This window comes from Lithobates pipiens, unplaced genomic scaffold, assembly GCF_037356315.1.
Source record: "Lithobates pipiens isolate NorthernLeopardFrog02 unplaced genomic scaffold, aLitPip1_a1.2 Scaffold_157, whole genome shotgun sequence".
NCBI classification, from domain to species: domain Eukaryota; kingdom Metazoa; phylum Chordata; class Amphibia; order Anura; family Ranidae; genus Lithobates; species Lithobates pipiens.
In genome coordinates, this window is record NW_027507746.1 from 781623 (window position 1) to 796727 (window position 15105).

Genomic DNA, 15105 nt, shown 5'->3' on the forward strand with positions numbered 1-15105 from the left:
TCCTGGCCAAATGAGGAAACTATCAGACAAGGCCACCTGGTCCTTTCCAAATGAGAAGACTATATAGGAGAGGTCCACCTGGTCCTGTCCAAATGAGAAGACTATATAGGAGAGGTCCACCTGGTCCTGTCCAAATGAGAAGACTCTATCAGAGAGGTCCATCTGGTCCTTTCCAAATGAGAAGACTCTATCAGGGAGGTCCACCTGGTCCTTTCCAAATGAGAAGACTCTATCAGAGAGGTCCACCTGGTCCTGTCCAAATGAGAAGACTATATAGGAGAGGTCCACCTGGTCCTGTCCAAATGAGAAAACTCTATCAGAGAGGTCCACCTGGTCCTTTCCAAATGAGAAGACTCTATCAGAGAGGTCCACCTGGTCCTGTCCAAATGAGAAGACTATATAGGAGAGGTCCACCTGGTCCTGTCCAAATGAGAAGACTCTATCAGAGAGGTCCAACTGGTCCTGTCCAAATGAAAAGACTCTATCAGAGAAGTCCACCTGGTCCTGTCCAAATGAGAATACCCTATCAGAGAGGTTCATCTGGTCCTGGCCAAATGAGAAAACTCTATCAGAGAGGTCCATCTGGTCCTTTCCAAATGAGAAGACTCTATCGGAGAGGTCCAACTGGTCCTGTCCAAATGAAAAGACTCTATCAGAGAAGTCCACCTGGTCCTGTCCAAATGAGGAAACTATCAGAGAAGGCCACCTGGTCCTTTCCAAATGAGAAGACTATATCAGAGAGGTCCACCTGGTCCTGTCCAAATGAGAAGACTATATAGGAGAGGTCCACCTGGTCCTGTCCAAATGAGAAAACTCTATCAGAGAGGTCAATCTGGTCCTTTCCAAATGAGAAGACTCTATCAGAGAGGTCCAACTGGTCCTGTCCAAATGAAAAGACTCTATCAGAGAACTCCACCTGGTCCTGTCCAAATGAGAATACCCTATCAGAGAGGTTCATCTGGTCCTGGCCAAATGAGAAAACTCTATCAGAGAGGTCCAACTGGTCCTTTCCAAATGAGAAGACTCTATCAGAGAGGTCCATCTGGTCCTTTCAAAATGAGAAGACTCTATCAGGGAGGTCCACCTGGTCCTTTCCAAATGAGAAGACTCTATCAGAGAGGTCCACCTGGTCCTGTCCAAATGAGAAGACTATATAGGAAAGGTCCACCTGGTCCTGTCCAAATGAGAAGACTATATAGGAGAGGTCCACCTGGTCCTGTCCAAATGAGAAGACTATATAGGAGAGGTCCATCTAGTCCTTTCCAAATGAGAAGACTCTATCAGAGAGGTCCAACTGGTCCTTTCCAAATGAAAAGACTCTATCAGAGAAGTCCACCTGGTCCTGTCCAAATGAGAATACCCTATCAGAGAGGTTCATCTGGTCCTGGCCAAATGAGAAGACTCTATCAGAGAGGTCCAACTGGTACTGTCTAAGCTTTTTTATTTTATTGTTTTTTATTTGTGTTTACAGTTAATTTTTTTTAAGTACATTTTGTTATACTTTTTAAAATGTTTTATATTATTTTGTTTTTATTTACGGTTATGGTTAATTTTTGAGCACTTTTTTTATTATTATTTATGCTTATGATTGATTTTTTTAATTATAATTCTTTTTAACTTTTTGTCTTTTCATTATTATTATTTTTTTTTTTTTTTTACTTTATTGCGATCACAAGGGATTAACCCCTGCATCAGTGTTTCTCAACTCCAGTCCTCAAGGCGCCCCGACAGGTCATGTTTTCAGGATTTCCCTCGGATGAAACGGCTATGGTAATTACTAAGGCAGTGAAACGGATGGTATCGCCTGTGTAAAATAACGGGCAGGCTGAAAACATGACCCGTCGGGGGCGCCTTGAGGACTGGAGTTGAGAAACACTGCCCTACGTGAGAGTATTTGGCGGGTGAGAGGTATTCTTTATGGAGACATGAATGTACGGTGCTGAGTAATTGTGGTGGGAGGATGGACGGTGTCTGAGAGGGGCTCAGCATCGTCTCCGTGCAGCTTTTGTCTAGAGATCCGTTCAGCACACAGCATGATATCGCCATCCTCCAGCTATTCATAAGAGACGGTCTCCTCCATTGTTCTGGTAATCAATGTCTTCCATCCTCCCCCCCGGGTGCTGCATCCTATCACACGTCCTAATATCGCCTCTTCCTATAGAATGAAGAGGACCTGTCTGAGGAATGATCTCAGCTTCTCGGCTACAGGATGGAGGTGAGACGTCCTCTGAGAACCACCATGGTGTTTCCTGGGAGATGACAGAACAACGCCCTGATTACTGCACAGCAACAACCTCCAAAGGTAAGTCCTTCTCCGTCATCTGACATCACCAGGGTCTGTATATATGTGTGTATATACTGTGTATATATATATATATATATATATATATATATATATATATATATATAGAGAGAGAGAGAGAGAGAGAGAGAGATATGATATAATGTATTTAGCAATTGTGTGGTGGTCAGCGAGAGATCACGCTTGGATGTTCTCCAGATCAAACCTCCCACCTTACAAAAATCTTCTTCATGATCCTTATTGCTCTTTAGAATCTACCTATCTATCTTATCTATCTATCTTATCTATCTATCTATCTTATCTATCTATCTATCTATCTATCTATCTATCTATCTATCTATCTATCTATCTATCTATCTATCTATCTATCTATCTATCTTATCTATCTATCTATCTTATCTATCTATCTATCTATCTATCTATCTATCTATCTATCTATCTATCTATCTTATCTATCTATCTATCTTATCTATCTATCTATCTTATCTATCTATCTATCCTATCTATCTATCTATCTATCTATCTATCTATCTATCTATCTATCTATCTATCTATCTATCTATCTATCGATATCTATCTATCTATCTATCTATCGATATCTATCTATCTATCTATCTATCTATCTATCTATCTATCTATCTATCTATCTATCTATCTATCTATCTATCTATCTATCTATCTATCTATCTATCTATCTGTCTATCTATCTGTCTATCTATCTGTCTATCTATCTATCTATTTATCTATCTATTGCAGGTATCATGGCTGGAGTTCCGGTAGTCCCCCCCGGTCTGGAGAATCTGCTCCAGGTGAGATGTTATCGGAACTCAACAGATTTGCTCTCAGGATCTATTCTTTGTCTATCACATTGATATACATTATTTAACAAGTAATGGGCCAAACCAACTCCACTTATCTCATGGGGGGGGGGGGGGGGGGGGTGTACAAACATATTCAAGTTTCTCATCAATACAAACATGAAAATGTGTTTATCTAAGGCCGCGTACACACGAGCAATCCGACAAACAGTCCGCTCAAAATTAGCATGAACGGACTTGACCACACACGATTAACGAACAGTCCGCTGAAACCGTGCGCGATGACGTGAACGGCACGTACGACGGGACGAGAAATTCGACGTCCTATACACTGCAATGCAACCTTCGGCGTGTAAATCCTTTCTGAGCATGCGCGAAACTTAGTTTGTCGAACAAGCCTACACACGAGGGGACTGTCCGCTGAAACCAAGTTTCAGCGGACTGTCTTACGGAAATTCCGAAAAACTTTGTTCGACAGACTGTCCGCTGAAACTATCCGCTGAAGCCCACACACGAGCGGACTGTCCGCTGAAACACTGTTCAGCGGACAAAGTTGGGCGAACAGTCCGCCCGTGTGTACGCGGCCTAACACTCACTCTAAAAATAAAAAATAAAAACTTTCTTGTTAACCATTCAATCTCCAACCTTCCCAACGCCAAGCAAACCTCCGAGCTTTAACACTTTCCAACCCAACAGACAAAAGCTTCCCGCACTCCCCATCTCACATTCCGAATTCCCCACCCCACTTTCTAGACTCCCTATCCCACACTCCTCACTTCTGCCACTCCCCACCCCACTTCCCACACTCCCCACTTCTGCCACTCCCCACCCCACTTCCCAGACTCCCCACCCCACACATTCTGCACTCCCCATATCCCGCACTCCCCACCCCACTTCCCAGACTCCCCACCCCACTTCCCAGACTCCCCACCCCACACATTCTGCACTCCCCATATCCCGCACTCCCCACCCCACTTCCCAGACTCCCCACCCCACTTCCCAGACACCCCACCCCACACATTCTGCACTCCCCATATCCCGCACTCCCCACCCCACTTCCCAGACTCCTCACCCCACTTCCCAGACTCCCCACCCCACACATTCTGCACTCCCCATATCCCGCACTCCCCACCCCACTTCCCAGACTCCCCACCCCACTTCCCAGACTCCCCACCCCACACATTCTGCACTCCCCATATCCCGCACTCCCCACCCCACTTCCCAGACTCCCCACCCCACTTCCCAGACTCCCCACCCCACACATTCTGCACTCCCCATATCCCGCACTCCCCACCCCACTTCCCAGACTCCCCACCCCACACATTCTGCACTCCCCATATCCCGCACTCCCCACCCCACTTCCCAGACTCCCCACCCCACACATTCTGCACTCCCCATATCCCGCACTCCCCACCCCACTTCTGCCACTCCCCACCCCACTTCCCAGACTCCCCACCCCACACATTCTGCACTCCCCATATCCCGCACTCCCCGCCCCACTTCCCAGACTCCCCACCCCACTTCCCAGACTCCCCACCCCACACATTCTGCACTCCCCATATCCCGCACTCCCCACCCCACTTCCCAGACTCCCCACCCCACTTCCCAGACTCCCCACCCCACACATTCTGCACTCCCCATATCCCGCACTCCCCACCCCACTTCCCAGACTCCCCACCCCACACATTCTGCACTCCCCATATCCCGCACTCCCCACCCCACTTCCCAGACTCCTCACCCCACTTCCCAGACTCCCCACCCCACACATTCTGCACTCCCCATATCCCGCACTCCCCACCCCACTTCCCAGACTCCCCACCCCACTTCCCAGACTCCCCACCCCACACATTCTGCACTCCCCATATCCCGCACTCCCCACCCCACTTCCCAGACTCCCCACCCCACACATTCTGCACTCCCCATATCCCGCACTCCCCACCCCACTTCCCAGACTCCCCACCCCACACATTCTGCACTCCCCATATCCCGCACTCCCCACCCCACTTCCCAGACTCCCCCCCCCACACATTCTGCACTCCCCATATCCCGCACTCCCCACCCCACTTCTGCCACTCCCCACCCCACTTCCCAGACTCCCCACCCCACACATTCTGCACTCCCCATATCCTGCACTCCCCACCCCACTTCCCAGACTCCCCACCCCACTTCCCAGACTCCCCACCCCACACATTCTGCACTCCCCATATCCCGCACTCCCCACCCCACTTCCCAGACTCCCCACCCCACACATTCTGCACTCCCCATATCCCGCACTCCCCACCCCACTTCCCAGACTCCCCACCCCACACATTCTGCACTCCCCATATCCCGCACTCCCCACCCCACTTCCCAGACTCCTCACCCCACTTCCCAGACTCCCCACCCCACACATTCTGCACTCCCCATATCCCGAACTCCCCACCCCACTTCCCAGACTCCCCACCCCACTTCCCAGACTCCCCACCCCACACATTCTGCACTCCCCATATCCCGCACTCCCCACCCCACTTCCCAGACTCCTCACCCCACTTCCCAGACTCCCCACCCCACACATTCTGCACTCCCCATATCCCGCACTCCCCACCCCACTTCCCAGACTCCCCACCCCACACATTCTGCACTCCCCATATCCCGCACTCCCCACCCCACTTCCCAGACTCCTCACCCCACTTCCCAGACTCCCCACCCCACACATTCTGCACTCCCCATATCCCGCACTCCCCACCCCACTTCCCAGACTCCCCACCCCACTTCCCAGACTCCCCACCCCACTTCCCAGACTCCCCACCCCACACATTCTGCACTCCCCATATCCCGCACTCCCCACCCCACTTCCCAGACTCCTCACCCCACTTCCCAGACTCCCCACCCCACACATTCTGCACTCCCCATATCCCGCACTCCCCACCCCACTTCCCAGACTCCCCACCCCACTTCCCAGACTCCCCACCCCACACATTCTGCACTCCCCATATCCCGCACTCCCCACCCCACTTCCCAGACTCCCCACCCCACTTCCCAGACTCCCCACCCCACACATTCTGCACTCCCCATATCCCGCACTCCCCACCCCACTTCCCAGACTCCCCACCCCACTTCCCAGACTCCCCACCCCACACATTCTGCACTCCCCATATCCCGCACTCCCCACCCCACTTCCCAGACTCCTCACCCCACTTCCCAGACTCCCCACCCCACACATTCTGCACTCCCCATATCCCGCACTCCCCACCCCACTTCCCAGACTCCCCACCCCACTTCCCAGACTCCCCACCCCACACATTCTGCACTCCCCATATCCCGCACTCCCCACCCCACTTCCCAGACTCCCCACCCCACTTCCCAGACTCCCCACCCCACACATTCTGCACTCCCCATATCCCGCACTCCCCACCCCACTTCCCAGACTCCTCACCCCACTTCCCAGACTCCCCACCCCACACATTCTGCACTCCCCATATCCCGCACTCCCCACCCCACTTCCCAGACTCCCCACCCCACTTCCCAGACTCCCCACCCCACACATTCTGCACTCCCCATATCCCGCACTCCCCACCCCACTTCCCAGACTCCTCACCCCACTTCCCAGTCTCCCCACCCCACACATTCTGCACTCCCCATATCCCGCACTCCCCACCCCACTTCCCAGACTCCCCACCCCACTTCCCAGACTCCCCACCCCACACATTCTGCACTCCCCATATCCCGCACTCCCCACCCCACTTCCCAGACTCCCCACCCCACTTCCCAGACTCCCCACCCCACACATTCTGCACTCCCCATATCCTGCACTCCCCACCCCACTTCCCAGACTCCTCACCCCACTTCCCAGACTCCCCACCCCACACATTCTGCACTCCCCATATCCCGCACTCCCCACCCCACTTCCCAGTGGCATAACTAGAACCTTCAGGGCCCCAATGCAAGAAGCCATGAAGGGCCCCCCTGACAGGGCCCTTTACTCCGAGTTTGGTGGTGGAACAACAGGGCCCGGTTGCAAGTGGGTGGCTGCATGTAAAGGAACCAATTTCTCCATTTGCCGCCGCTTCTCCACCTCTCCCTCCCACAGGCATTCAGTGGCTGCAGGAGGAAAATGGAGAGACCGGTTCCTCTATGTCGGTGTTTCTCAATCTTTTTCCAGTCAGGGCGCCCTTTAAGTACACCCCCCTAGGTGAATGGGCTGCACTGCAACCACCCTGCAGCTGTGTACATTGCATGTAGTTGCAGCATAGTGATGATGCATTTAAGGGGTTGTAAACCCTCGTGTTTTTTCACCTTAATCCATCCTATGCATTAAGGTGAAAAAACACCTGGCAGTCACCGGAACCCCAGCCCCCCCCCCGTACTACTTACCTGAGCCCTGGAACTTCACCGGGGTTCTCGGCTCCTGATTGGATAGATTGATACCAGCTCAGCCATTGGCTACCACTGCTGTTAATCAAATCCAATGACGCGGGCGTTGGGGGCGCCTGCAAGGTAACCCCCCCGGGAGAGCGCTTCTCATAGGGGGTTGTCTAGTTTTATTTATGGACACCGCACCAGTCCTGAGGAGTTGCGGGCAGGAGTTTTTAGGTGAGGCCTAGTCCTAGTCTGTGGGTCCGGCCTCACGGACTAGGCCGAAGCCGTGGCCTCACCTAAAAACTCCTGTCCGCAGCTCCTCAGGACTGGTGCGGTGTCAGCACCGATCCTGGTGAAAAAATAAATATCTTACAAAAACTATTTGCTGAAAATTTGAATCAAATTTGACCTCTCAACTCGATTCAAGATTCAAATCGATTTTTTTCCCCAGCCCTACCCCATATGTGTAGAATCAGAACTGTTTTTTTTTTCTTGCTTGTTCAAAGTACCAGCAAAAAAAAATGCTATTCCTCTGAAAAGCGATCTGTGCTCAGATCCCTTTTCAGAGGCATTTGACAGCTGGTAAAGGGGCAATATGTTGCCTCCTGACCACCTGTATTAATCCCTTAATGTGATTGTAAAGGTTTGCTGCTTTTTTTTTTATAACAAACATGTTATACTTACCCTCACTGTGCAGCTCGTTTTGCACAGAGTGGCCCCGAACCTTGTATTCTGGAGTCCCTCGGTGGCTCTTGTGGCTCCTCCTCTTATCAGACAATCCCCTATGAGAAGCATTCTCCCGGGGGGGGGGGGGGGTTACCTTGCAGGCGCCCCCGACGCCCGCGTCATTGGATTTGATTAACAGCAGTGGTAGCCAATGGCTGAGCTGCTATCAATCTATCCAATCAGGAGCCGAGAACCCCGGTGAAGTTCCAGGGCTCAGGTAAGTAAAACGGGGGGGGGGCTGGGGTTCCGGTGACTGCCAGGTGTTTTTTCACCTTAATGCATAGGATGGATTAAGGTGAAAAAACACAAGGGTTTACAACCCCTTAAATGCATCATCACTATGCTGCAACTACATGCAATGCACACAGTTGCAGGGGGGTTGGAGTGCAGCCCATTCACCTGGGGGGGGGGGATGTACTTAAAGGGGGCCCTGACTGGAAAAAGATTGAGAAACACCGACATAGAGGAACCCGTCTCTCCATTTTCCTCCTGCAGCCGCTGAATGCCTGCTGGAGGGAGAGGTGGAGAAGCGGCGGCAAATGGAGAAATTTGTTCCTTTACATGCAGCCACCCACTTGCAACCGGGCCCTGCTGTTCCGCCACCAAACTCGGAGTAAAGGGTCCTGTCAGGGGGACCCTTCATGGTTTCCTGCATCGGGGCCCTGAAGGTTCTAGTTACGCCACTGGCAGCCATTGTGCCATTAAACGCTGCCAGTGTGCCATCAAATGCTGCTAGTGTGCCCTTGAATGCCCCCAGTGTGCCCCCCCGCCCTCTCGCCATCTACACACATGCACATACACATACATGCACACACATACACATACACATGCACACACACAAAAATGCACACACACACATAAAGTCTTTTTTTTAAAACGGCAGTGCTTTATCTTACCTCTTCCTGCCGGGTACTGCACTGTAGGGGGAGACAAAGAGCACACACTGCTTTCACTTTAGTTATAAGCAGTGTGATGACTCCGAGCTCCCCGCACAGCGCACAGTGCCGATTACACTTCGGCTGAAGATTGGGGAGCTCGGTCTCAGCCGCCCGCTCCTTCAGATATACAGGGGTGCCCTCAAGGGCCCCCTGCAGCATGGGGCCCGGTCGCCTTGGCGATCTCAGCGACCACTATAATTCTGCCACTGCCACTTCACAGACTCACCATATCCCGCACTCCCCACCCCACTTCCCAGACTCTCTACCCCTATCCCACTTCCACCCCAGCCCCACCTCACTTCCCACACTGTCCACCCCACTTCCAACCCCATTTCCCTCTCTCCCCACCCATGTCCCACACTCCCGATCCCACTTCCTGCACTCCCCACCCCATGTCCCACACTCCCCACCCCACTCCCGGCACTCTCCACCCCACTTCCCACCCCATTTTACACACCCCATGTCCCACACTCCCGATCCCACTTCCTGCACTCCCCACCCCATGTCCCACACTCCCCACCCCACTTCCGGCACTCTCCACCCCACTTCCCACCCCATTTTACACACCCCATGTCCCACACTCCCCAACCCACTTTCCCCACTTCCCACACTCCCCACTCCACTTCCCGCACTCCCTACCCCACATCTCACTCTCTCCACCCCACTTCTGGTACTTCCCACACTCCCCAACCCATGTCCCACACTCCCTCCCCCACTTCCAGCATTGCACACCCCACTTCCGGCACTCCCCACCCCACACTTCCCGTACTCCCCACCCCACTTCCCGCACTCTCCACCCTACTCCCTCCCCACATCTCACACTCCCTCCTCCACTTCCGGCATTCCGCACCCCACTTCCGGCACACCCCACCCCACACTTCCCACTTCCGGCACACCCCACCCCACTTCCCGCACTCTCCACCCCACTCCCTCTCCACGGCCCACATTCCCCACGTCCTACACTCCCCACATCCCACACTCCCCACCCCACTTCCGGCACTCCCCAACCCACTTCCCAGACTCCCCACCCCTCACTTTCTGCACTCCCCATATCCCACACTCCCCACCCCACTTCCCGCACTCCCCACATCTCACTCTCCCCACCCCACTTCCCAGACTCCACACCCCCATCCCACTTTCACCCCAGCCCCACCTCCACCTCATTTCCCACACTGTCCACCCCACTTCCAACTCTATTTCCCTCTCTCCCCACCCCACATCCCACACTCCCCACTTCCCACCCCCCTTCCCACACTCTGCCAGGACAGTACAAATATCTCCCAAATTATCCCTTTTTGGAAAGTGGAAAGTACAAGGTATTTTGTAAGAGGCATTGCGAGTTTTTTGAAGTTGTCATTTTTTGTCATAATTTTTTGGAAATTGAGGAAATAAATAAATAAATAAATAATTTCTACATTTTACATACTGTCACCAGTGCAATGCAGTGTTATTGTATGACTGGTGTGATGATGGTGATCAGGGACACTGACTGGTGACAGTATGTTAAGAAAAAAAGAATATATTTTATTATTTTTTTAAATTTTCTTTTGTGTTTGTTTTTTTGGATTTTTGTTTTTTACACAACGTGACCAGAGCTGTGCAGTGTTACCAAAGTAACACTGTATTTCTCTGGGGAACTGATCAGTATATATATATATATATATATATATATATATATATATATATATAATATATATATATTGTGTATATTTATATTTATATATATATATATAAATATATATATATATATATATATATATATATATATATATATATATATATATATATATATATATATATACTACATTTATGATTGTTTATATCAGTGAATCTCACTGCTGTAAGCAATCATTCTTACTTAGTGAAACTGAGTCATGCATTGAGTTTTGTTGTGATTAGGTGTGATTGGCCCTGTCTGTACCGGTGTGATCACTGTGACCCATCACAGCTAGCAACACAATGGTACACAATGGATGGCACGAAAAGGAAGCCTTACATTGTTTACAATTGTCATGTGACCTGTTGTGATTGGTCACAATGACCACATGGTACTGGAAGCAGGCTGGTACACTGATCGGGCATTGGTGGACATAGCCGATGACAGATTACGCCGCAGCGCGGTCCGATCAAGGAAGGTGTCATATGAAGTCCACCCAGATCGACGAAAGTCCCTCCCGGCTGTAATTTTGCTATAGACTGGGCAAGAACTGGTTAAACTGGAACTTCACTATTGGTTTGCTTTCTCCCAACAGCTTGTTTTTTTTTTTCTTTTTTTGGGGAAGGGGTGGTGTGAGTGCTGATTTTCTATCAATACCCGCTTTTGCTTTGGCAATGCTTGCCTAGGCAAGGATTACGCCACTTACCTCACCCCTCTTACTTACTGAGAGCCGATGGGCCGGGAGTCCTAAGACCTGATGGGCTGGGAGTCCTAAGACTTGATGGGCTGGGAGTCCTAAGACTTGATGGGCCGGGAGTCCTAAGACTTGATGGGCCGGGAGTCCTAAGACCCGATGGGTCGGGAGTCCCAAGACCCGATTGGCCGGGAGTCCCAAGACCCGATTGGCCGGGAGTCCCAAGACCCGATTGGCCGGGAGTCCCAAGACCCGATTGGCTGGGAGTCCCAAGACCCGATTGGCCGGGAGTCCCAAGACCCCATTGGCCGGGAGTCCCAAGACCCCATTGGCCGGGAGTCCCAAGACCCGATTGGCCGGGAGTCCCAAGACCCCATTGGCCGGGAGTCCCAAGACCCGATTGGCCGGGAGTACCTAGACCCAATTGGCCAGGATGAAAAGCAGCCGCCGGAACTTAGGAGGAGATGCAGGGGGAAGCTGCTGAAGCTTTGACCCAGATGGGGTAAGTTCAGGGCTGATGGGTGGGCAGGCAAGGGACGTGGCGATCGACCGAGCAATGGGGTGGGGTGGTGGGAGAGAAGGGGCCAGGTTTGCCGCTCCACCCAAAAAAATAGAGCACCAGCAGCCACTGCATGCCAGCTTGCACATGCACAGTGGGTTCCTCAGAAAGCCACAACCAGCTCTTATACCCAAGATGGCAAACCCAAAGTGGAGAAGAAGAAGTGTTGGAAGTATCAGAAGTGTTGCCATGGCTTCTCTGTACAGTTCAGGTAGACCTCTAGTCTGGTGGTTGATGAATGTGGTAGAGGTGACCATCAGCTGATGATGACGGAGGTGGTGGGGACATCCGCCATAGGGGCAGAGTTTGAGGTTGTCCAGTTGGCAGTAGTGTTAATGACGTTGGATGGATGCACATTGATACGTTTCGTTCTTCTTTGTTTTACAGGTCAGTGAGCTCTATGTAAAACAGACATGTAAGTTGTTTTTGTTGAAACATAAATCATAATTCTAAAAATGTAGTCCTCTTGATATCTCCTCCATCCTTGCTAGCCCCCCATGCCCAGCGTTCTTCATTTTCTGATCACTAAACTCATTGGTCCTCTAGTGTTTATGCATTTGCAGCCAAATCACGTACCTGGTACATCATCTGACTTCAAGTGGTTGTAGCGGGATGATAAGCAACTGGAAACTGAAGCCTAGTTGACAGTTTACCATGCTTCAGTTAAGAATGAGCACAGGAGCGGCCGGTACAGACAGTACGGGGGCAATCTAGAGCCCAGGGTGAACCAAACTGCACCCCCTCCCCCTTCCCAAGAAGGGGGCTAATCTATATGCTTACCCCTAAGCATAAATCCCCCCTCTTCATAGCATAAATTATTTTCCCCAAAAATCCCTGCCTCCCCCCCAGCAGCACAAATATCTCCCAATCATTCCTACTAGCACAAACCTCCCCCTCAAAAAATGATCCCTCCTAACACACATTCCCTCCAGATCACCTCTTCTAAAATAAACCCCCACCCCCCTCCAGCACAAATCCTTTTCCCCCCCAACACAAAAAAAAACAAATCACAACTCCTAGCAACCCCCCCCCCCCCAATTTCTTCTCCTAGAACAATTTATCCCCCCTGCTACCCCCCAAATTACCCCCCTCGCAACACAAATACCCCCAAATCACAACTCCTAGCAACCCCCCTCTCCAATTTCCCCTCCTAGAACAATTCATACCCCCTGCTGCCTCCCAAATTCCCCCTCCAAACATAAATACCATCAAATCACTACTCCTAGCAACCCCCATCCCAATTTCCCCTCCTAGAACAGTTCATACCCCCGGCTGCCTCCTAAAGTCCCCCACCCAGCACAAATACCCCCAAATGAAATCTCCCATCACCCCCCCCCAATTTTTCCCATGTGGAACAATTCATACCCCCTGCTGCCTCCAAAATTCCCCCTCTGAACATAAATACCCCAAAATCACAACTCCTATCACCCCCCCCCCCATTTCCCCATCTAGAACAATCCATACCCCCTGCTGCCTCCCAAATTCCCCCTCCCAGCACAAATACCCCAAAATCACAACTCCTAGCACCCCGCCATTTTCCCCTCCTAGAACAATTCATACCCCCAACTGCCCCACAAATTCCCCCCCTACAAAGACAAATACCTCCAAATCACAACTCCTAGCAACCCCCTCCCCCATTTTCCCCTCCTAGAACAATTCATACCCCCTGCTGCCCCCCAAATCCCCCCTCTGAACACAAATACCCCAAATCACAACTCCTAGCACCCCCTACCCCATTTTCCCCTCCTAGAACAATTCATACCCCCTGTTTCCCCCGTAAATTCTCCCTCCCAGCAAAAATACCCCAAATCCCAACTCCTAGCACCCCTTCCCCCCATTTTCCCCTCCTAAAACAATTCACACCCCTGCTGCCCCCCAAATTCCCCCTCCCAGCACAAATACCCCCAAATCCCAACTCCTAGCACCCCCCTCCCCCATTTTCCCCTCCTAGAACAATTCATAACCCCTGCTGCCTCCCAAATTCCCCCTCTGAACACAAATACCCCGAATCACAACTCCTAGCACCCCCCTGCTGCCCGCCAAATCCCTCTTCTGAACACAAATACCCCCAAATCACAACTCCTAGCACCCCCTACCCCATTTTCCCCTCCTAGAACAATTCACATCCCCTGCTGCCTCCCAAAGTCCCTCTACCAGCACAAATACCCCCAAATCACAACTCCTAGAACCCCCTCCCCCATTTTCCCCTCCTAGAACAATTAATACCCCCTGCTGCTCCCAAAATTCCCCCTCCCAGCACAAATACCCCCAAATCCCAACTCCTAGCACCCCGCCATCTTCCCCTCCTAGAACAACTCATACCCCCAACTGCCCCCCAAATCCCCCCTCCCAGCACAAATACCCCCAAATCACAACTCCTACCACCCCGCCATTTTCCCCTCCTAGAACAATTTTTACCTGCTGCTGCCCCCCCCCCCCCAAATTCCCCCCTTCTAACACAACCGCCCCCCCCAATCTCCTTGCGCTGCCCCCTCCTCTCTTGATACCACAGTGCCCATGGTAGCCGCCCCCTCCTGCCCACCCCCTTGTCCCGGACCTGGATACAGATCACTCACTGTGTTCATTTCAGAAAAGGAAGGGGTCGTTAAATGGAATCTCCTGAAACATATTCATAAAGAGTACCTGTCTCGGTCTCGCGCCTATTGCTGTCACAACGGATGTTTACGTTCCTTGTGACAGCAATAAAAGTGATAAAAAAAAAAAAAAAAAGTCAAGCAACAGTGTATAAACAAAATAAATGAAGCATTAAAATTAAAAATTAAGCCCCCCCCAGCTAGCATGCAAAGGCGAACGTGCATCGAGCATCAGATGATGGGCATTAATTCCAGCACCAGACCTCCTCTGTGCATATAAAGTGGGGACCTGTAAAGGCTTTTAAAGCGACACCTATGGAGAGTAAAATCTACATCATTTTTGTCGCCGTTACACTGGCGTGTAAAATTTTAAAGCGTGTCGTGTTTGGTATGTATGTACGCGGTGTGACATCATCTTTTATATATTACCAAAAAAAAAATTGGGTTATATATTGTTTTTTGTTTTTTTTTTCGCATTA

General features: G+C 51.1%; 1 protein-coding gene across 2 annotated transcripts in view; it reads left to right on the forward strand.

Annotated features, from left to right (window-relative positions):
- The first annotated feature begins 1770 nt into the window (after positions 1 to 1770).
- Positions 1771 to 15105, forward strand: part of LOC143981431 (phospholipid scramblase 3-like) — a 31130-nt gene continuing 17795 nt past the window's right edge. The window contains exons 1-4 of one of the 2 annotated variants that reach the window (XM_077479265.1): positions 1771 to 1901; positions 2162 to 2302; positions 3059 to 3111; positions 12420 to 12447. In XM_077479265.1, coding sequence (XP_077335391.1) covers positions 2185 to 2302; positions 3059 to 3111; positions 12420 to 12447 — 199 coding nt within the window. In that variant the 5' untranslated portion in view covers positions 1771 to 1901; positions 2162 to 2184. Of the gene's footprint in view, positions 1902 to 1947; positions 2088 to 2161; positions 2303 to 3058; positions 3112 to 12419; positions 12448 to 15105 lie in introns of those variants that run through there. The other variant, XM_077479264.1, reaches the window with a different exon arrangement.